Consider the following 23,491-nt stretch of genomic DNA (forward strand, 5'->3'; position numbering starts at 1 on the left):
ATGGATTTAAAGATTGTGCTTTTGAATGGAGACTTGAAAGAAAATTCCCTCATGGTCAATTGAAAGGTTTTGTTGTAAAGGGAAAATAATAGGAAGTTTTTAAACTTATCTAATCCTTATATAGCTTAAAGAAAGCATAAAGAGCCTAGTATGAAAAGCTAATTGAGCATCTTTTGAAATTAAACTTCGAACACTTTAATCTTGATGATGCAACTTTGTTTGTTAAGAAAGTTGGAAAAACTATTGTATATCTTGTGGTTTATGTGTATGATCTATTAATAACAGGGAACAATGAAAATTAAAATGCGTCCATAGAGAAAGAGTTAAAAGGGCTTTGAGATGACATATTTGGTACACCTTTACTACTATTTAGGCATTGAAGTGGCCCAACATCCAAAGTATATATTCCTCTCCCAAAAGAATTACATTGGATAATTGTGGAACATATTTGGCATGGCTAAATGAAATTTTTTATCTACTCTGATAGAACAAAATCTGAAAGTCACATCAAAAGAAGGGAATGTATTTGAGGATGCACCAAAGTGCAAACATCTTGTGGGAAGCCTTGTCTACCTCACTGCTACTTGTCTAGATATTTCATTTGTTATCAAAATTCTTTCTAGATTTATGCAAAACCTTTATGAAGGGCATTTATTTTCGACAAGAAGAGTTTTAAAGCACTTAAAAAGAACTTAAGACTTCAAACTCAAATATTCACAAGTGGATGACTTAAGCTTGATTGGATATTTTGATTTAGACTTAGGGAGACAAAGAATGGAGTATCTACTTTAGGTTATCATAGAAGTCTTGGATCAAAAGTTGTCTCCTAGAGCTCATGCAAATAGTTAGTTCTAACAGAGTCCACGACAGAGGCAAAATATGTATTTGTTGTAGAAGCAACAAAGGACATTGTGTGGCTCAAGAAAATTCTTAAAGACTTGCACGATAAAAAGTGAATTCTACTCCACTTTTGATTAATAATACTTCTACAATCAAGTTGGCCAAGAATCCCAAATTCCATGATCGAACGAAACACATCAACACAAAGTATCATTTGATTTGATATCATGTAGAGGCCAAGGCTATTCATCTAAGACATTGTTCCACAAATGAGCAAATTGCAAACATCTTCACCAAAGCACTTCGAAGAGAAAATTTTGAAAAATCCAAAACGATGTTTGGGCTCACTAACACCACTTTGAATTAAGGAGGGGTAATGTTAGACACCTAATTCTTAACAATTGGGTGAAATCGTAAATATTTTGTAAATATGAAAATAAGAAACATTAGAATATGAAGAGACAATGGACCTTAGAAGTTGAAACCAAATGTTACAACATCATTACATATGTCTGCTTCATTAATGGAAATTCATTCATCTTTTGGGAGTTACCTCACCTCGTGATAGGATAAAACAGATGCCCTACCAGTGATGCAAGAAATTTGATTCATTTGTTTTGGAGCGTGGTTTTGAAAGACTAGAGGCTGATCATTAAATCTAAATCAAGAGGTATGACCAAGAAAAAGAATTGTGAGATCTTTGCAATTGATGACATTGACTTACTAAGGTGGCTATTAGGACATCAAGGAAGCCCTATATTGCGTCATGGAGAGCACAATGATAATGAGGATGGTCATGTCCTCAAATATGAATCCATATTTCCTCTTGTGACTCTAAACCACCGAAGGTTTCGAAAACAATGACAATTCATGTGAGAGTTTCCATTGCCAAAACCCTACCCCAGCCAAGTGAGCCTTCCACTCAACTCTGGAAGATTATAGTGGAGAATCCCCAAGCTTTTTAAAAACTCTAGTTATATATAATACCACAGACCACCAATACCAAATAAGCTAAACCACCATTCTTGACTTAACAACCTAACTCTTTCACTGAGTCAAGTAAATTTTACTAACCAAACTCAAAATTTAAATATTTAATTGGAGATTACACTGAATTAAACCGTGGTGAATTACACATGCACAAAAATGCATAAAATGGTATTAGGTGAAGTGCGTTCAATTTAAATAATAATGCAATATATATTGTGTCAGCTTCAAAATCCTCCATGCTGTGTGATCTGTTTAGTGGTTGCTTCCTTCGAATTTTACCATTTAATGGTATCGTTACAACTTAACACCACGAGAAGAAATTTGATATCCAGAAATATCTTTGTCTTTTTCTTATTCGATGATTTAATTATTTGGGTACATGACATCGGACATATAACATATTCGTTAAACCGCAGAGTGCCTCCACTTAGGAATTCTCGTGCATTTGTTGTGGCTTCAGTAACTCTGATGCTGCAGATAATGGATTTTAACTTATTTTCCATGATTGCTCAGACAAATTTGTGATGCAGACTTATTTTCTAACAGGCAATTGAAATTTATAATTCCACAATTGCATCAAAGTTTGGATGTGGACAACTTAATTAAGTCCTTCCTTAATATCTTTCCTGCTGCAGTTTTTGGAATCTTACTCACAAAAGCTACGCGGCGAACTTTCTTGTATGGTGCTACCTGTAAAGGAAGTCCATAACCGAGAGGAATCAGGAGATTTTGCCACTCAATTCTCATACTTTCTACAGAGTTTAAGATGTTTGAAGAGAGAAAATTCAAGCCTACTCCTCTGCTAGCTTGCAATACTCCAAAAATCTATTGATAATATAGATATACAGAATTTACAATACAAAATACCTGTTGAGCTACAAAGTCAATAACACTGGTTTCGGATAGTGTTTTGCCTGGTTTTTGTACAATGTATGCCATGGGAACCTGGCCAGCTTCTTTGTCTGGAAACCTGCAGCCATGAACAGTAAGTTCAAACCGTGCCATTCATACACCATAGAAACCAGTGACGGGATATACTATAGGTATTTTGTGCCATTAGTTCAAAGCACTATGAAAATCCAAAGCACTGGGAGTGGGATGAGCACCCTCTTTGAATTAGTATGAAGGTGTGGCACACAACAGTTTCCAAAATGTAGTTGTGCCACATGACAGTTTCAAAATTGCAAGAATTGCTCAGAAATGCATGCCAAAACCATAGAAAAAAACATTGTACTTACGGTATTACTGCAGCCTCGGCAATCTCAGGGTGAGAAAGTAGAAGTGCTTCTAGTTCAGCTGGAGCAACCTACAATGACATGTACAACAAAAAAATATCTTATGATTGAGTTCAAGGAAAAATCTATGGAACCATTTGGAAAAGTTCAACAGAAGTCAGAAAAAATCTATTGAATTATTTGCGAAAGTTCAGTAGAAGTCAGATGTAAAGTTAAGGGTTCCCACAGAGATGTATGTTTGACCTGGTAGCCTTTATATTTGATCAACTCCTTCAATCTGTCCACTACAAAGAGGTAGCCTTCATCGTCAATGTAACATAGATCGCCTGTTCGAAGCCAACCATGCACGTCCAGAGCTGAAGCCGTAGCTTCTGGATTGTTGAAATACCCTGCAAAAAATCAGATTGAATGTTCATTATCTGACTTAAAAAAAAAAAAAATTACTTATTAAATGAAATCGCTACTTTATAGTAAGTTTCCTGATTTTATACAATGTTTGGTCAAAACATTATGTTCAAATCTGTAGGTTCCCAGAAATGGAAAACATAAAATGGAATGGCAAACAGGGACGGAATGAGAAACAGGACTAGAGGGTTTCAGAAAATAAGAAACAGGAATGCGCCTCCCTCTCAGTTGATAATGTCCCTATAAAATTGAGTAATGATGTGTGTTAACTCTCGTATTGATATGAGTGGTAAACTTTATATGAGTAATGATGTGTGTTACATTTTATATTGGTATGAGTGGTAAACTTTGGTGTTATGTAGATTGGTGTGACCATTCTAGCTTTCCAAAGGGTTGGAATGTTCATCTAGTTATATCCGGAGTCACTTTTACTTGGTCTGTCATGGTTAGAACATAAAGTTCTTTCAATGTAATGATGTATTTGTATAGTTAGAATATGAATTCTCGTCAATATTTGCATAGTTAAAACATGAATTTTCTCCAATGTAATGATGTATTTATCTAGTATTTTGTTTCATTTCTATTATTTTACATAGATAAATTATTATTGGCAAAATCCACTTTACACAAACATAAAGTTCTTCCAATGTAATGATGTATTTGTATAGTTAGAACATGAATTTCCCCAATGTAATGATGTATTTGTATAGTTAGAACATGAATTTCCCCAATGTAATGATGTATTTGCATAGTTAAAACATGAATTTCCTCCAATGTAATGATGTATTATCTAGTATTTTGTTTCATTTCCATTATTTCACATTGATAAATTATTATGGGCAAAATCCACTTTACACACATTTGCATGGCTGGTTCATTTTTCTTAGGGATTTGTGTACCACATCACATCTTGACTTTTTCACCCAAAGTAAAATCCGTAATTACACTTACATTTCACTTCACTCCATCCTAGAAGGTGCATGGTACCTTTTGTTTATAATTAGCTAAATCCTAAACTATATTAAACTTTAAAATCTCATATTTTCACTTTTTGCAATGTGAAAAAGCCTAATTGGTTTACGATATATTTTGATTTAAAATTCTAAATATTAGGTTGTGTGCCAAATTGTTAGGGTCCCACCCTAACCCCCTTATTTATGTAATGGGATCACGTCATAGTCAAGAGTCAATAAAGCCCATATTAATAATTGTAAGTGGTTAATCCGCAATTAATGACGGAACCACAGTTAGTTGCAAATGGGTCATAGTATTAGATAGATGGTATTAATAAAACCCACGCTATTGGCCCGTGGTATTGCATGTATGAGTCATATATAAAGGATAGAGACTCCCTGCGAGGAGCATTGTGTCTTATTTTTGTAGTCGAGCTCTGCTCTATTGGAGGTTGCCCCCTCAAAGAGCCAAGTGAACATTACTCTCTGAATAATAAAATCATTGCTATTCTGTGTTCTGGGTATCTTTTCTTCGCGTATTCTGTATTCGGGTATCATTTTGCAGGTTAAGAGCATAACAAGTGGTATCAGAACACTTTCCAGGGCCGGTGGGATCTCCATTTCTTAGCAGAATTTTTTTTTTGGCTAGAGACGTGTTCCGGCGTCTTTAAACCACGGGATCTGTCATTGAGCGCATAAACCTGCAGATTTGGGGAGGCATGCATGCAGGAAATACAAGAGGTGGTCACGTCTGTTGGACTCCCTTGTAACCCCTGTGGGTACCCATTCGAGTAGTAGCGCATTAGACAGAACCGTGCACGGATTGTATTCCACGTACCCTCTGGGTATATTGGAAGCCCCCTAGGCTCCCTTGAAACCTCGCCATAGATAAACCGTCGGCCGTCTTGCGGCTACAGTACAACGAGAACAGCACTCGGGGAGATTACTCGCCGTACGATAGGGTAGTCGGGTTGTACGGCTAAGGGTACGGTCGATCCTCCTTAGTTAGAGCCTTGAAACATTGAGTCGAGTACTACTGCCAGACCCTTATGTATATTGCGATCTGTAGCACCTGACACTCCTTAAGACCATAGTTCCCTTTTTCTATCTGGGGATCACACCACATCTCTTCCAGACCCGCTTGTGCAAAAGGGTGCAGCAACAGCAGACATCAGTCCCGCAGTCTCGAGTTCGCAGATCAGCCATTCCAATCTATTAGATCCATCAGATCCGCAGAAGCAGTGTGTTCCGCCATCCGATCTGCCATTCAGATCTCTCTGATCCACCAGATCGGAGTCGTTGTGAAGCGTTCCTATACCGAGGTATAATTCTCGCAGGACTTTTGGCCGCATTGACATTTTGAGGATTTGGCCACTGTAGTATTGATAAGGAAGGAGTAAAACTCCGTTAGTATTTTTCAGAAAAAAAAAAAAAGGTCTGAGATCTTCCGGGGCGCTTATTGGTGATCTAGCCCATCAGAATCAGGACGACAAGCTGAGCACGGTGCTACCATTCAATTATTAGTGAAAATTTTTAGGCGGTCCCAAATTTTCATCAGGTTGGTGTATGGTAGAAACTAGAGCTCAAGCGATGGCCAATGAAAGGATCGACAAACTTGAAGAATCCATGGAAGCCCTCACCCTTCAGCTTAACGGACTAAGTAGCCAGGTCGCGCAACTCATCCCGAAGGACAAGGAGCCAGCCCATGAGGAGGCGTATAATGGCAATGGATACAATGAGGGTGAGTCTAGCCACTCTGCTCACGTCTGGCACACCCACCAACCACCCAGTCAGCGACCTCCCAAGTTGGATATGCATAAATTTGACGGTTCTCACCCGTCGACATGGATAGCACAAATGGACCAGTATTTCAAACTGAATCGTATCTTAGATGATGCGACTCAGCTTATGTTGGGGAGCATGTACTTGGACAATGAAAGGTGGCAATGGTGGGAATGGCATCAACATTGCAATGGACCTTTTAGGACTTGGACCTAATTTATAAAAGCTCTTCAAAGCCGCTTTGAACAGGAGGACTCTTTTTTGGGTCATCTTACTAAGCTCCGACAAACTGGTACAGTGGATGAATATATTACAGCTTTTGAAGCCTTAGCCTTCCGCACTTGGGGTCTCTCAGATGCGTTCTACACGGAATGTTTTATCAGCGGTCTTAAAGAATCCATCAAAGCTCAAGTCCTACTGCACCACCCTCCCACGTGGACGGAGGCTTGCAAGGTAGCTCGTAACGTGGAACGTGCATTAGTAGCCCAATACAGTCGCCCAAATTTCTCCGCTAAAGGTCGCCCCCCACCGGCTCACCACACGACTCAAACACCTAAGGTCCAAAAGGTGTCACCTGCAGAAATGGTCGAAAGAAGAAAGCAAGGACTATGTTACTATTGTGATGAAAAATACTCCCCAGGTCATAAATGCAAGGAGCCCAAATTTTTTCAAATAGATGCCACTGACTACAGCTCAACAGAGGAAGATCCACCACTTGAGGACCATGAGGCGCTAGAAGAAGACAACCAACATGACAATGTCCCTGACGAACCATTTATTTCGCTGCATGCGTTGGCAGGGATTTCTTCCCCTCAAACTCTCAAAATCAGAGGTTTTATTAAACATCGCCCAATAGTAGTTTTGATTGATAGTGGAAGTACACATAATTTCATCCATCAAAAAGTCGCAGAAGTAGTGCATTGTTTTGTACGCGCAGTTTCTAACTTCCAAGTTCAAATTGCGGATGGAGGCACAATGAAATGTGAAGGCCGCTGTGAAAATGTCAAACTTCAAATGGGGGATTATCAGTTGAAAACCCATATGTTTTCCATACACATGGGGGGTTGTGACATTGTCCTCGGCGCTGAATGGCTCCGCACTCTTGGGCCAATCACAATGGATTTCCAGGAATTATATATGAGTTTTAAGCAGAACAACTACACACATACCCTCCGTGGACTCCAGGCTGGAGCCCCCTCTATCATCAACTCGCATAGAATGGAAAAATTGTTAAAAAAGGGCAATCATGGAGTTGTAGCTCAATTTAATGCCATCCAGGCAGTCGAAACAAAGCCTCTGCCAATTCATCCTGAGATGCAACAGATTTTAAATAACCATCTGCCGGTCTTTGATAAGCCTCATGAGCTTCCACCCTCGCGAGGGGAACATGATCATAGCATCACCTTGGTTCCAGGGGCCCAACCCCCAAATGTGCGCCCATTCAGATATTCGTTCACCCAAAAGAATGAAATAGAAAAAATCATCAAGGAACTTTTGGAAGCAGGTGTCATTCGTCCCAGCATTAGTCCTTATTCATCCCCAGTGGTCATGGTGCTCAAGAAAGATGGGGAGTGGCGGATGTGTCCCGACTTCAAGGCCCTCAATAAGTTGACAGTCAAAGATAATTTCCCATCCCGGTGGTTGATGATTTGCTGAATGAACTCAATGGGGCTCAATTCTTCACTAAGTTGGATCTTCGCTCAAGCTACCACCAAATTCGCATGAAGGAAGTCGACATCCCCAAGACTGCTTTCAGAACTCATGAAGGCCATTATGAATTCCTGGTCATGCCATTTGGTCTTTGTAATGCCCCCTCTACTTTTCAGAGCCTTATGAACCACATTCTCAAACCATATCTCAGGAAATTTGTCCTTGTCTTCTTCGATGACATCCTCATTTATAGTTGCACTTGGGTCGCACATCTTCAGCATGTAGATCTACTCCGCAAGCATAAATTATTTGTCAAGATGTCCAAGTGTTCGTTTGGCATGGCAGAAGTAGAGTATTTGGGCCACATTGTGGGGCGTGAAGGTGTCAAGGTGGACCCCAAAAAGATCCAAGCAATGCAGGAATGGCCTCAACCTAAGACCTTGAAGAGCTTGAGAGAATTTTTGGGTCTCACAGGCTATTATCGTAAATTTGTCCGCAACTATGGTCGCATAGCAAAGCCCCTCACCCAACTCCTAAAGAAAAATTCATTCTTCTGGAATGAGGAAGCACAACAAGCCTTTACAGCTCTAAAAAATGCCATGTGTTCCACTCCAGTCTTAGCACTCCCTCACTTCACCAAATCTTTTGTCATTGAATGTGATGCTTCGGGTACAGGTATTGGGGCGGTCTTAATGCAGGAAGGGCGATCATTGGCCTTCACAAGCCAACAACTCAGTGGGAGGAATCTGGGCCAATCTACCTACGAGAAGGAAATGATGGCCATCTTACATGCAGTCGAGACCTGGCGACCTTACTTATTGGGGCGATGTTTCCAAATCCGCACAGATCATCACAGTCTTAAATATTTTTTGGAGCAACGCTATCCTCCCCACAACAAAATAAATGGCTAGCCAAAATGCTGGGATATGATTATGAGATCATTTACAAGAAAGGGAAAGACAATAGTGTAGCAGATGCATTATCTCGCCAATTTGAGGAGGAAAGTACTCTGCTAGCAATTTCCCTCCCCATTCCAGAATGGATTGAAGAGGCTCGCAGGGAATGGTTTTCACACCCCGGGCTCTCCCAACTCATTTCTCAATTGCAGGTAGATCCAAATTCCACCAAGGGCTACTCGTGGCAGGATGATATTCTTCGCTACAAGGACAAAGTCGTAATATCACCAACATCCACCCTCAAAAGTCGCATTTTGGCAGAATTGCACTCATCTCCCATTGCAGGACATTCGAGCTTTCAGAAGACGTATGCTCGCACCAGAAGATCATTTTTTTGGACAGGCATGAAAAAGGACATCTTTACTTTCGTAGCAGAATGTGATGTTTGTCAACGCCACAAAGGGGAAACCGTCAACACACCAGGCACATTACAACCATTGCCCATTCCGGCATCAATTTGGACGGAGGTTTCTATGGATTTCATTACAGGTCTTCCAAAGTCAGGGAACAAGTCAGTCATCATGGTGGTTGTGGACCGACTGTCGAAGTATGCTCATTTCTGCGCCCTACCCCACACGTTTACACCAACTTTGGTGGCTCAATCTTTCATGGATCAGATCTTCAAATTGCATGGCATGCCCACTTCTATTGTGTCCGACTGCGACCCGATCTTCACCAGTAATTTTTTGCAAGAACTCTTTAGAATACAAGGCACTCAACTCAAACTCAGTACTTCCTATCATCCGCAAACAGATGGTCAAACTGAAGCCGTCAACAAATGTCTAGAAACCTACCTTAGGTGTTTCACTTCAGAAAAGCAACACCTTTGGGTACAGTGGTTACCTCTGGCAGAATGGTGGTATAACACCAACTATCATGCCACCACCAAAATGACTCCATATGAAGCAGTATATGGTCAACTCCCACCTTCACCTACTTCGTATCTCAAGGGATGCTCAAAAGTACAAGCAGTGGATCAACTCCTACAACATTGCGCAACCATGCTCGCCCATCTTCGAGAGAATCTTCATCAAGCTCAGAACGGCATGAAGCAACAGGTAGACCAACATCGCTCAGAGCGCCAATTTCAAGAAGGGGATCACGTCTTTTTACGGCTACAACCATATAAGCAAACATCACTCAAGGACAAGGGGTGTCAGAAACTCTCTCCCAAATTCTACGGACCATATCAAGTACTTCAGCGCATTGGAGAAGTGGCCTACAAGTTGGCCTTGCCACCTACTGCAAAAATCCATCCAGTTTTCCATGTCTCATGCCTCAAGAAAGTGATTGGGAACAATTGTAGAATTCAGACCAGTCTACCTGAATTGGACGAAGAAGGGTCCATCTGGCTTCAACCTGAACAGGTCCTAGACACACGAGACAAGCAACTGCGCGGCCGCATGATTAAGGAAGTCCTCGTCAAATGGAAAGACACTTCTCCGGAAGATGCAACTTGGGAACCAGCCACTATTCTTCAACAGTTTTCGTAACTTCAGCCTTGAGGACAAGGCTCGTCTTAAGGGGGAGGGCATGTTAGGGTCCCACCCTAACCCCTTTATTTATGTAATGGGATCACGTCATAGTCAAGAGTCAATAAAGCCCATATTAATAATTGTAAGTGGTTAATCCGCAATTAATGACGGAACCACAGTTAGTTGCAAATGGGTCGTAGTATTAGATAGATGGTATTAATAAAACCCACGGTATTGGCCCATGGAATTGCATGTATGAGTCATATATAAAGGATAGAGACTCCCTGCGAGGAGCATTGTGTCTTATTTTTGTAGTCGAGCTCTGCTCTATTGGAGGTTGCCCCCTCGAAGAGGCAAGTGAACATTACTCTCTGAATAATAAAATCATTGCTATTCTGTGTTCTGGGTATCTTTTCTTCGCATATTCTGTATTCGGGTATCATTTTGCAGGTTAAGAGCATAACACAAATATTGGCCTATTAGTAATTTATTGCTCTAATTCTTCATAGAAGCATTTTCGCTAAGTTCTGCTCACTAATTTGTCGCTACGGGTTATAACTTAAATCAATGTGGTATGCATGAGACTAGGTGTTCCCCCTTTCGCATATATGTTAAGGCAAAAACACATGGCCAGAAACTAATTCACCTTCACATGGCCCTAGTCTTGGACACACATGCTAAGACATTCATCCTCCATTGCAAGGAAAATTTCAAGGGCAAAATTTCGCTAATTGGCTAATTTTTATACATTTTCTGAAAACAAAATATTAACCCATTTCATAAAAACTCACCTTATATGATTAAGTGGATAATATTTGCCAAAAGTTTACCAATTTTAATAGTAAATTACATGTTTTTAATTAAATATTTTTTCTACATTCAACATGTGTGATTTTTCAAACCAAAATAGTCACCTATAATACTATAAATAGGCATAATATTTGAATCCTTTAGAACAAGGTTTGAGGAGTTAGCTAAGCCTTGAGTTGACTAGGGAAGACTAATTAAGCATGCACACTTGATCTTTGACCCTCCAGAACATCCATCCACCTCAACCACCTTATTCATTCATGTACAGATTCCTAGGTGGTGCACTCCACTATGAGGACCTATACATTTTTTTGCAAAATCTTGTTCACACTTTGCACACAAGTGAAGTGATTAGTGATGGTTTGTGTTGGTTAAATGACATCCACTTGCACAGAGTTTGAGGAGATCACATGGAGATGATGAAGACCCATTTTCACAAGTGGATGTGTATATTGATACTTTGCGGGGTTTATTGTCTTCATGAAATTTGAGACTATGGCAAAAGATATAGGTTAGTTTCCATCTAATAGACAAAATTTTATTTTGGGAGTAGCCCATGTTTCTGTACAAGTATATTTTGATAACTAAAATTTTCATATATTACGAGGCGGAAATCTACTGCATCGTTAATAATAACAGTGGGCTACATGTATAATCTTGTGATATCACTGGGTTAGATCCTGAGCCGAGTCAACGGAGGTGACAACTCAGAATCAGTCCCTTATCTCTATGGAATAATACTCGATAGGAAATACTACTATTAAGTAGAAGCTCCATGCAATTATTCAAAACTACAGATGAAAAAAAGGGGTCAATAGATACTAATGTAATGGGAACACAAATTCCTAACTGATTTGATAAATTTTGCAAGCATCTAAAACAAAAGCTGGCACGATAAGTGCAAAAATATATTTGTATCAATCACATTGTTCCATGTCAATCAGTGTCGATTAATGGTAAAGCATGAAAAGAAGTATTACCTGATACAAAGACTTATCATACACAATTTAGCTAATGCATGTGTATATACAAAAAGGTAAAACTAGTGGAGAAAATATTTTTTTGATTAGAGTCAACTCAAAGTAGAAAAAGCACAAGAAACAAGGGTGTAGGAATATTTATTATTTCTTGGTTAAAAGGCTATAGAAGGAGCACTCAAGTATATAAACATGGGATACCTAAAAGGGATCCTTCATTTCAATGCTTATATGTGGCCTTTGTTGATTTCTGGTAGCATCACATGTGCTCTAAGTCTCAAATTTTGCAGGGAGACTTGTGCACATTTATTTCAAAGAACCCGGAAAACGTTTTGGGAAATTCCACCCGGAGACGATTTTATTAAAATAATTAATTATTTTTAATGGGTCCCTAAGTCTAAACTTAGGAAATTAAAATAATTAATGGGTATTAATCTAACTATGGGTGTAACTTCTAGAAGAAGACAAAGATCAAGTAGAAATGATCTTAGCCATTACTTAGCTTCTAATCTGGGCCATTGTATGTCAATGAGAAGATTATTTAAGGAGGCTTGAGGGGTAGTTGGTAGGCACACCGAGAGAGATCAAGAAGATCGAATTTCTCAGAAAGGGTAGCGCAGCAGTTGCTAGAGGAGTCATCGAAGTGATCTTTTGCAGTGAAGGGCAGAGATAGTATCCAAAAGAAGGAAGTTTTCCTGGGCCGGAGAGTACAAGACAAAGAGGGAAAAGCGACATCTAGAGGCAGAAGCTAGCCCACGCAAAGTTGGCGTAATGGCAACGCAAACCTTAGAGGGAGATCGAATTCCTGCTAAGGAAATCGAGTTTTAGAAGTCGGGGCCAAGGTGTGAGACCAGGAGGCAGAAATTCGGAATTTCTAGCTAGCGGAGGGTTCGAAGGAGGAGGAGCGTGATTCCCAACAAGGGTGATGTGGAGATTGCGTGAGGCTTATGTAGTTCTACGTAGAGGCCATGCAAAGGGGACGTAGAGGCTCCAGTCCAACGTGATCAAACTCAGGTTCTTTCAATGTCAGGGTGAGAGTATCTCACTATTTGTTTTTGTCCAGTTTCTCTCTGTATCAGATTGTTAGTTGAGCATCCAACGAATTGTACTGAGAATTACTACTGCATAATAATGAAAACCCTCATAATTGTTGCACCGGTTTTCCCGCATTGGGTTTTTCCAGGGACATTTGTCCAAAAATAATAGTGTTATTGTGTTGTATTTTCTTTCTTGCTCAGTTCTTGTTTCCAAATTATTTTTAATTAAGTGAAGGTTGCAGTGTATGTATTTCGATATTTGTTGTAGGAAACTGCAAGTAATTTAATTAAAGGAATTTAACAAATAGGAGAAATATCATCAGTTGTTGCAATAGGGATTTCGGGTTAAGGAATTTTCACATGGTATTAGAGCAGTGCCAGAGAACCCAACATTAAGCAGAGAAGGAGGTCGAATAGTTGTAGATGGCAGTAGTTCGAATCCCTAGAAAGATTACGCAGTCCAAGCCAGGAGGGTTGAATTTTTTAGGAAAGTCTCTCTCTGAGTGAGTCGACAGAGAGGAAGCGCTTCCAGATCAAAATTTTACCATGCCAGAGGGAGCAATGCAGAGCCTCGGCATGAGGAAAGAGCTAGTGGGATGCAATTTTCAGCAGGCAGGTTTCTAGGCTGAAAGGCGCCAGAAGAGAGAGAAGAAGCACTGTGAGGGAAATTTTTCCTTAGTAGAGTTCCCACCAACAAGTTTGTTTTCTTATTGCCTGAGTAGCAATAGTAAGAGACACAGAGGAGGAGTTTGACATTTTCATGGCAGAGATGGCAGCGAGTGGGTTGAGAGATCAGGACAGGTTTGATGGGGCATCCAACTATGCGATCTAGAAGTCAAGGATGTTGTGCCTTTTAGATGAGCATTTTCTCAAGGCCTATGTTGACAACATGGTGGTTGAGCCAACAGATCCAAATCCGCTGAAGAAGTATAGGGGAGAAATGGCAAAGGCCAAGAGGATGATCCTTGATGGACTAAAGGATCATGTGATCTATCACATCACTAGCAGAGGGATTGCTAAGGAAATGTGGGATGCCTTGGCGACGTTGTATCAAGGATCTTTTGAGCATCGGAAGATGTACTTAGAGCAGAAACTGAGATCTGCACAGATGCAGAAGAGGGAGCGTATTGATTCGTTCGTCACGAAGCTTCAGGAGACCTAGGAGGAGTTAGCAGATGTGGGGTCTACACCTCAAGGTTCCGAGATGGTGAGATTGTGATGTAGGAGCATAAGACTTAGAAGGAAAAATCTTCCAACTTATTCCAAAAATACAAAAAAATCTACAAGCAAAGGAGTGGGATCCTTTAGCCATCAATTTCCATGTTTTTCTAGTTAGCATAGAGATAGAATTTAGGGATGAATCATGTTGTAATAAATGCCAAATAGTTAAGCATAGTGGAGGTTCTCGAGGAGATGTCCTCGCTGAATAGATAGGATTAGTTACGCATAATAGAGGTTCTCGAGGAGGGTGTTCCCCTGAACTGGTAGTTGTATTAAATAACGCCCTGTTTTAAGGATCTGGTAGTTAATATGAACCAGCATAAATGTAATTGGGATGCCATGGTAATGGGATTTGGACCGTAGGCTTTTGATTGCGTATTTTCAAAGAAAAGGGGTATTTTCAAAGAAAAGGGGTATTTTCTCTGTGTATTGGTCGATCCCAGAGGCGTGGTAACCTCTGAAAAACCCTTTCTGTGCATCTGAACTATGTTTGCCTATAAGTCTGTAATTATGCGTGCATCGGTTTCGTTTCTTTATTCTGAGTTGAATATCAATGATTTAGCCTTATTTACCAATTAATACTTCGGTTGCAGCCTTTAGACTGTGTTTCCTTCATATCGGCAACCCTGGCTTCTTTATTTGCTTCACAAAGTTCCGCGAGCAAAATTCTGTTTTACGTTAGAGAAATCGTAAAAATACTTAGTCAAGGCAGATTTCCAAACTTGAAATCTTATTGTATCGAACTTAAACCCTTATCGGGTCCAAATCCTTGATCGCATCACTGAGTGGAGCGAAAAGACCTTTGAACCGCCAAAGTCCGAAGCTCCGATAGCTCGGACCCAAAATATTATAGGGAGGCTTTGATAGTATATCGGGTCCGTCGTGGGTCTTAGCGAGGAGTGCTTAGCGGGGTTTGTTGGAATCGTCGATAGCGAACACTGATAGCCGTGGGCCATATGGCATCGGGGAATCACTGATGATAAAGCGTCGATATTGTTAGCTCTATTTCTGTTAGATATGTCGTCGATAGTGTTATTTCATCCCTTTGAAATAAAAGCAGCCGACTATGTATTTTGCATTTAAACGCATTTACTTTGGTTTACAATGTGATAATGTATTTTACACTATTTACATTAATTCTCATTCCAAAGCCTTCCAATAGTATATTGTTATAATTCCTATGGAATTATAGTCTCGATAGTGGAAAGGGGCCTTATGGTGAAATTTGTTCCCGCTAATGAGGGTTGGGGTGATTAAGGAGGAAAGTGAAGTGATTTGAAGAGAAAAAGGAAATTGTTATAACAGTCAGTCTAGAAATAGATGACTGATACTCCAGGGAGAGAAGAAGAAGGATTTCAACCAGTTTTAGAAGAAATTATATCAGGATTTGGGTGTTTGTCTATATCGCTTGCACCCAGGCCACCATTAGTGGTATCAGAGCAACCTTTTGACACTAAATTGAATCTCAGAAGCGGAAGAAGAAAAGCTAATATGGCTTTCAGAGTTGGAAGAGGACGTGGTAGAAGAGGACGGCCTGTTGCAAATGCTGAAGTGATGGAAGCTGTGCAACAGATGCAAGCAAGATTAGAGGCATTAACAGCAGAGAGGAATATAGATGATGGGGATGTTAGTGAGCCTGAGGTTGAAGCTGAAGGAGAGGAGGAAGCTATAGAAGTTACTCCTGAGATGAGATTCTTCCAGTCAGTGTTGAGATCCACTGCGAGGCCAAAGACTGAGGTTTCAATATATGAAGGAGGACTGAATCCGGAAGAATTGATAGACTGGATTAATGGCATGGAGAAATTCTTTGACTATGAAGAAACAGAAGATGAAAAGAAAGTAAATTTTGCTGTTACCAAGCTAAAAGGCCATGCAACACTTTGGTGGGATGGTGTGCAGGGAGAAAGATAGAGACTTGGCAAGCAACTTATCAAGAATTGGAGCAGGATGGTAGCAAAGCTAAGAGGTAAGTTTTTACCAAGTAATTATCAGCAAACCTTGTTCATACAGATGCAGAATCTTAGAAAGAGGTCTATGATAGTGAAAGAATACACAGAGGAATTCTATAAGGTAAGCATAAGAGCTAGACAAACTCAGGATACAGATTAGAAGGTGGCTAGATATGTGAATGGTCTTAGGATGAACATTCAGGATGAGATAAGTATATTGTCTCCTAAAACAGTAGAGGAAGCTTATCAGATGGTACTGAAAGCTAAAGAAAATCTCATGAGGAAGCAGTCTGTCATAGGGAGAGGTACTTTTCGACGAAGGGGAGGTCAAGGTGGTAGAGGAAGATCTACAGCACCTAAAGATGGAGCTAGCAGCAGCTCAACCCAGCATGGCGATGCAAGTGGCAGAGGGAGTTTTTCTAGAGGAAGAGGAGGCATAGGAAAAGGAAAAGAAGTAAGATGTTACATATGTAACAAGATGGGGCACAGATCTTTTGAGTGCCCAGAGAATGAAAGAACAAGCCACAGGAATGCAATTGTTGCTCCAGTTGAGGGAGAAGCACTAGCATCAGCAGTGGCAGAAGAAGAAAATATACCAGAGAGAGGAGAATATTTGGTAATCAATAAAGTCTTGCTCAAGCCAACAAAGGAGATAGCTGAACCATCACAAAGAAAAACCTTGTTCAGAATAAATGTAAGGTTCAAGGGAAATTTTGTCAGATGATCATTGATAGTGGCAACACCGATAATCTGGTCTCTACAGAAGTGGTGGAGAAATTGAAGCTGAAGGCAATGAAACATCCAACACCTTACAAGGTGTCATGGTTACAAAAGGGACATCAATTGTTAGTAAATGAACAATGTGAAGTGGATTTGCAGTTGGGAAAATATAAGGACAAAATTGTATGTGATGTGATGCCAATGGATGTGTGTCACATATTTCTTGGAAGACCTTGGCAATATGACAAAGGAGCTATGCATGATGGAAAAAGAAACACCTACAAGTTTGGAAAAGATGGCATCAATCATACGTTGCTGCCCATGAAAGAAGAAGATGCATCAGGAAAGAGTACTGATCCAAAAACTCTGTTACTAGGAGGAAAGGAATACTTGCAGCAGATTGAAGAGAATGAGGTAAATTTCATTGTAATTTGCAAGCCCAAGTTAATAATGACTTCCACTAAAGTTCCTGATTTACGCATTGAAATTCAAGAAATGTTGGACAACTATTGTGATATCATAGTTGATGATTTACCTAACGAGTTACCACCCATTAGAACAATTAGCCATCTTATAGATTTGATTCCTGGAGCAAGTCTACCTAACAAAGCAGCTTACAGAATGACTCCTACAGAAAATGAAGAGGTTAGGAAGTAGGTTCAAGGACTGCTTAACAAAGGGTTGATCAGAGAAAGCTTGAGTCCTTGTGCAGTACCAATAGTGTTGAGTCCAAAGAAAGATGGAGGATGGAGAATGTGTATAGATTCAAGAACCATCAATAAAATCACAATCAGGCACAAATTTCCTTTACCCAAAATTGAAGATTTAATGGATTGCTTGAGTGGGGCAAAGTTTTTTTCAAAACTAGGTCTTAAAAGTGGGTATCATCAGATAAGAATAAGAGAAGGGGATGAGTGGAAAACTGCCTTTAAGATAAACGAAGGATTGTATGAGTGGAGAGTAATTCCTTTTGGGTTATCAAATGCACCAAGTACGTTTATGAGACTCATGAATGAAGTACTTAAAGAATTCATTGGTAAATTTGTAATAGTATATCTAGACGATATATTAGTGTACAACATGTCTAAGGAAGAGCATATAAGACATCTGAATTATGTATTACAAAGGCTATAGCAAGAGAAATTATTGCCGAATTTTAAGAAGTGTTCATTCATGAAAGAGGAGCTAGTGTACTTGGGTTTTGTAATTTCTGCTAAAGCGCTGAAGATGGATCCAAAGAAGATCAAGTCAATCATGGAGTGGCCTTCACCCAAAAGTGTCTTTGAAGTAATAAGTTTTCATGGTCTTGCTCGCTTCTATAGAAAATTCATCAAGAATTTTAGTAAGATCAATGCACCTATTATTGAGACCATAAAAAAGGACAAACATCCATTTAGATGGATTGCTAAAGCAGAAAGGAATTTTCAGCTGTTAAAGAAGAAAATCACCGAAAAAACTCTTTTGGTTCTACCTAATTTTAGTAAGCCTTTCCATGTGAAGTTTAATGCCAGCGGAGAAGCAATTGGAGGTGTTTTAAGTCAGGAAGATAGAATTATAGCCTATTTTAGTGAAAAGCTAAATGATTCCAAAAAGAAGTATTCTTCTTATGATAAGGAGTTCTACGTAGTAGAATGGAGGTATTATCTAATGTCAAAGGAATTCATCCTTTACTCAGATAACCATGCACTACAATATATTATGCAGCAGCCAAAACTTAGCCAGAAACATGCTAAATGGGTAGAGTATCTTCAAGGTTTCCATTTTGTTTTGAAACATATAAATGGCCAATCAAATAAAGTTGCAGATGCCTTAAGTAGGAGAAATATATTACTTCAAGAGAGTCAAATTCAAGTGTTAGGATTTGATTTTCTTAAAGAATTATATGAGACAGATTTAGATTTTAAAGAGGCATTTGAAACTTGTAAGAATCCTGTTTTGATGGATAGGAGTAAATGGTTGGATTATTTCTTACAAGATGGACTATTGTTTAAGAGAAATCAGTTGTGCATACCAAACTATTCAATAAGGGAGAATTTAATCAAAGAAAAACATAGTGGAGGACTTGCATGACATTTTGGCATAGAAAAGACTTTTGAACAGTTGAACGGATTTTATTTCTGGCCAAAAATGAGATCTGATGTGGAAAAGTATGTGAGAACTTGTAAACTCTGTCAATATGCAAAGGGAAGGAGCCAAAACATAGGTTTGTATGTTCCATTACCAATTCCAGATAGGCCTTGGGATATGGTAAGTATGGATTTTGTTTTGGGCTTACCAAAGACTCAAAGGGGTAATGATTCAATTTTTGTTGTAGTGGACAGATTTTGAAAATGGCACATTTTATCCCATGCTATAAAACTAGTGTTGCTACTCACATTGCTAATTTGTTTTTCAAGGAGATAGTAAAATTGCATGGGCTGCCTAAGAGTATTGTCTCAGACAGAGATTCCAAATTTGTTGGACATTTCTGGAGAACACTATGGAAGAAATTGGGAACTAAAATAAGTTTCAGTTCTGCCTATCATCCACAAACTAATGGACAGATTGAAGTTGTGAACAGGTGTTTGGGAAATCTTCTGAAAAGTCTTATTGCAGAACATCCAAAACAATGGGATCAAGTGTTGGCACAAGCTAAATATGCATACAATGACTCACCTAACAGGAGTACAGGGTAGAGTCCATTCCATATTGTTTATGGAATGCATCCAAGAGGAGTCTCTGAGTTGAGAAACCTGAGAAAAGATGAAATGAGAAGTGCAAAAGGAGAAGATTTTGCTTCAGGAATGCAAGCAATACATTAACAAGTGAAACAACCGCTGCAAGAAAGCAACATCAAGTACAAGACTAGAGCACACATGAGAAGAAGAGAATTGAACTTTGAAGTGGGAGATTTGGTATTAGCACACCTCAGAAAAGAAAGATTTCCAAAGAGGGAGTATAACAAATTGAAGTTCAAGAAAATTGGACCATGCAGAGTATTAAGAGAGTCTTCTGCAAATGCATATGAGATTGAACTACCCCCTGATGTTGGAATATCTCCAATTTTCGATGTTGCAGACCTCTACAAGTATGAAGGTGACGCTGCAGATGATACACCACAAGATCAACAAACACAAGAGATTGACTGGGTAAAACAGTTACCTACAGCAAAAGAGTTACAGCCAGAAAGGATTTTGGACAAGAAGGTGTTCAAGAAGACCAGAGGACAGGAGTACTTTCAGTATTTGTTAAAATGGAAGGATCAGCCAACTGGTGAAGCTACTTGGGTAACAAAAAGCATGCTACAAAAGCTGGGCAGTTCTGTAGAAGAGCTCATGGATAGGAGCCCATGAAGAATTTTGTCCTCAGGAATCTGATGCAGGAGCATAAGACTTAGAGGGAAAAATCTTCCAACTTATTCCAAAAATACAAAAAAATCTACAAGCAAAGGAGTGGGATCCTTTAGCTATCAATTTCCATGTTTTTCTAGTTATCATAGAGATAGAATTTAGGGATGAATCATGTTGTAATATATGCAAAATAGTTAAACACAATAGAGGTTCTCGGGGAGATGTCCTCGCTGAATAGATAGGATTAGTTACGCATAATAAAGGTTCTCGAGGAGGGTGTTCCCCTGAACTAGTAGTTGTATTAAATACAGCCTTGTTTTAAGGATCTCGTTGTTAATATGAACCAGCGTAAATGTAATTTGGATGCCATGGTAATGGGATTTGGACCGTAGGCTTTTGATTGCATATTTTCAAAGAAAAGAGGTATTTTCTTTGTGTATTGGTCGATCCCAGAGGCGTGGTAACCTCTGAAAAACCTTTCTGTGCATCTGAACTATGTTTGCCTATAAGTCTGTAATAATGATTTAGCCTTATTTACCAATTAATACTTCGGTTGCAGCCTTTAGACTATGTTTCCTTCATATCGACGGCCCCGGCTTCTTTATTTGCTTCACAGAGTTCTGCGGGCAAAATTCTGTTTTACACAGATAAATCGTAAAAATACTTAGCCGAAGCAGAGTTCCGGACTTGAAATCTTATTGTATCGGACTTATACCCTTATGGGTCTGAATCATTTATCGCATCACTGAGTGGAGCAAAAAGACCTTTGAACTGCTGAAGTTTAAAGCCCCGATAGCTCGGACCCGGCATATTATAGGGAGGCTTTGATAGTATATCGGGTCCGCGAGCGTTAGTGCATCGTGGTCTTAGTGGGGAGTGCTTAGTGGGGTTTATTGGAATCGCTGATAGCGATTACCGATAGCCATGGGCAATATCACATCGGGGAATCACTGATGATAAAGCATCAATAGTGTTATTTCATCCCTTTGAAACAAAAGTCGCCAACTGTGTATTTTACGTTTAAACGCATTTCCTTTGGTTTACAATGCAATAGTGTATTTTACACTATTTACGTTAATTCTCATTCCAAAGCCCTCCGATAGTATATTGTTATAATTCCTATGGAATTATAGTCCCGATAGTGGAAATGGGCCTTATGATGAAATTTGTTCCCGCTAACGAAGGGTTGGGGTGATCAAGAAGGAAAGTGAAGTGATTTGAAGAGAAAAAGGAAATTGTTATAGCAGTCAGTTTAGAAATAGATCACTGATACTCCAGGGAGAAAAGAAGAAGGGTTTCAACCAATTCTAGAAGAAATTATATCAGGATTTGGGTGTTTGTCTATATCGCCTGCACCCAGGCCACCAGATTGGCCCTAATTCATTCTCAGAAGAGTGGCAAGTCTTTGTCTAGAGCATCCTGGGCAGAGCAACTTTGTCAGATTGGGATAATATGTGGGCAGCTCTCAAGCAGGAAGATCTGAGGAGAGATCTAGTCAATTGTAATCTTGACGGAAGCAACAGCAATGAGTTGAAGCCCAAGGAGGAGGAAGAGAATGCAGTCCTTGCATCTAAGGGGCAGCAGGAGCAGCGGAGGTGGAAGGAGGACGTCTTGAAGATCAAATGCTTTAGGTGTGGTGAAATGGGTCACTACACAACACAATGTCGTCTCAATAAGAAGGACAAAGATGAGAAGCACAATCCGAACACTGCACCCGTGAAGATCGATGAGGAGTTTTACATGACAGTGGAGATACCTCCAAGAGGGAAGTGGGCTGATTTAGAGTTGTAGTTCGAGAGAACTACAGATGGGCAAGATCCTTGAGGGGCCCACCTCTCAGATCAATTCCTTACTATAGAAGCCCATATCAGAAGTAGCAGGATGGACCAGTGTCATTTGGTTTAGAGGAGTGTTGGAGTGACATATGTAGTGGCCAGAATGCTAAGTCTGAGTAGCATAGTGCAAAGTTGCAGCAGTGCAAGGAGGTACAACGCAGTAGCAGCAACAACGCAGTGGCTTCAGAGGGATAGCGTGGGACTAGCAACAGTCATATCTTCAACACCGAGATGCATATATGTTGAACACTTGTTCAGATTTTGGGATGTTTTTCAATTACAATGCAGATGAAGTGTTAGCAGTGGCAGTGCTAGCAACAACACAGATGCAACACTTAAGAGGAAGTTGTAGTACGAATGTAGTGTTGATAGTGGCAGGGTCAGCAGCAATACAGTTGCAACAACAACACAATAGTTGGTGAACAGCATGTCAGACATCAGTAGCGCAGAGCGTGATGTTATGAAGTCAGGGTGATGCTTCAGTAGGAGGCATTGCTAGAGCACATTCCTCGCTAAGATAGAGTGTTAATTTCTAGTAGAATTGGATGTGCTCTAAGTCTCAAATTTTGCAGGGAGAATTGGGCAAATGTATTCCAAAGAACCCAGAAAGCGTTTTGGGAAATTCCACCCAGAGACAATTTTAATAAAATAATTAATTGTTTTTAATGGGTCCCTAAATCTAAACTTAGGAAATTAAAATAATCAATGGGTATTAATATATATGTGGGTGTGAAGATTCAAGTTGGAGCGACCATGAGCGACTAGGGTTTGCGACAGCCTGCAAACAACAAACCTGCAGAAACCACAGCAATCGGTCATCGCCCACCAACAATAAGACAAACACCATACGACAAGACATAGTACACAAGAGATGGAAACCCCCCAAGGGGAGGATATGGCGCCTCCCCCCAATGACGCTGAACACAGTCCGATGCATACAGAGGATGTCAGGAAGGAAAACCAGGAAGATGCAGGAACTGACCCTGAAACCCTGCCAGAAAATACGAACAGCAACGAAGCTCCCAAAGTGACGTCGGCAACCTGCAAGCCTGTGGCGGCCGAACGACCTAAGATTGAACTCCCAAGTCACCGGATTAACTCTCAAATCCAGTACATGAAGGATCACGCCTTGATTGGAAAGTTCATAGGCTTCTGGCCCACAGAGAAGGCTTTGCATGGCTGGATAGCAGCGAAGTGGAAACCAAAAGGGCACATTACCCTGCAGTTGGGGCCTAAAGGCTTCTTTACGGCGATTTTCAACTGTTTAGAAGACTGGAACAGAGTTCTTGATGGAGGACCATATTTTTTCAATGCAGCAGGACTATAT

General features: G+C 40.0%; 1 protein-coding gene across 3 annotated transcripts in view; it reads right to left on the reverse strand.

Moving 5' to 3' along the window:
* Positions 1-1,975: 1,975 nt before the first annotated feature.
* The window catches only part of LOC149214569 (beta-phenylalanine coenzyme A ligase-like), a 134,613-nt gene continuing 113,097 nt past the window's right edge, over positions 1,976-23,491 (reverse strand). Inside the window, exons 3-6 of one of the 3 annotated variants that reach the window (XM_089392324.1) lie at positions 3,309-3,436; positions 3,069-3,136; positions 2,698-2,800; positions 1,976-2,520 (exon numbers count right to left, since the gene is read on the reverse strand). In XM_089392324.1, coding sequence (XP_089248450.1) covers positions 2,407-2,520; positions 2,698-2,800; positions 3,069-3,136; positions 3,309-3,436 — 413 coding nt within the window. In that variant the 3' untranslated portion in view covers positions 1,976-2,406. Of the gene's footprint in view, positions 2,521-2,697; positions 2,801-3,068; positions 3,137-3,308; positions 3,455-23,491 lie in introns of all 3 variants that reach the window. The other 2 variants (XM_089392322.1, XM_089392323.1) reach the window with 2 other exon arrangements.

The sequence above is a fragment of the Pinus tabuliformis genome, chromosome 1_1 (assembly GCF_031772625.1).
Source record: "Pinus tabuliformis cultivar Carrire ecotype Pingquan chromosome 1_1, CPIR1, whole genome shotgun sequence".
In the NCBI taxonomy this organism is placed as follows: domain Eukaryota; kingdom Viridiplantae; phylum Streptophyta; class Pinopsida; order Pinales; family Pinaceae; genus Pinus; species Pinus tabuliformis.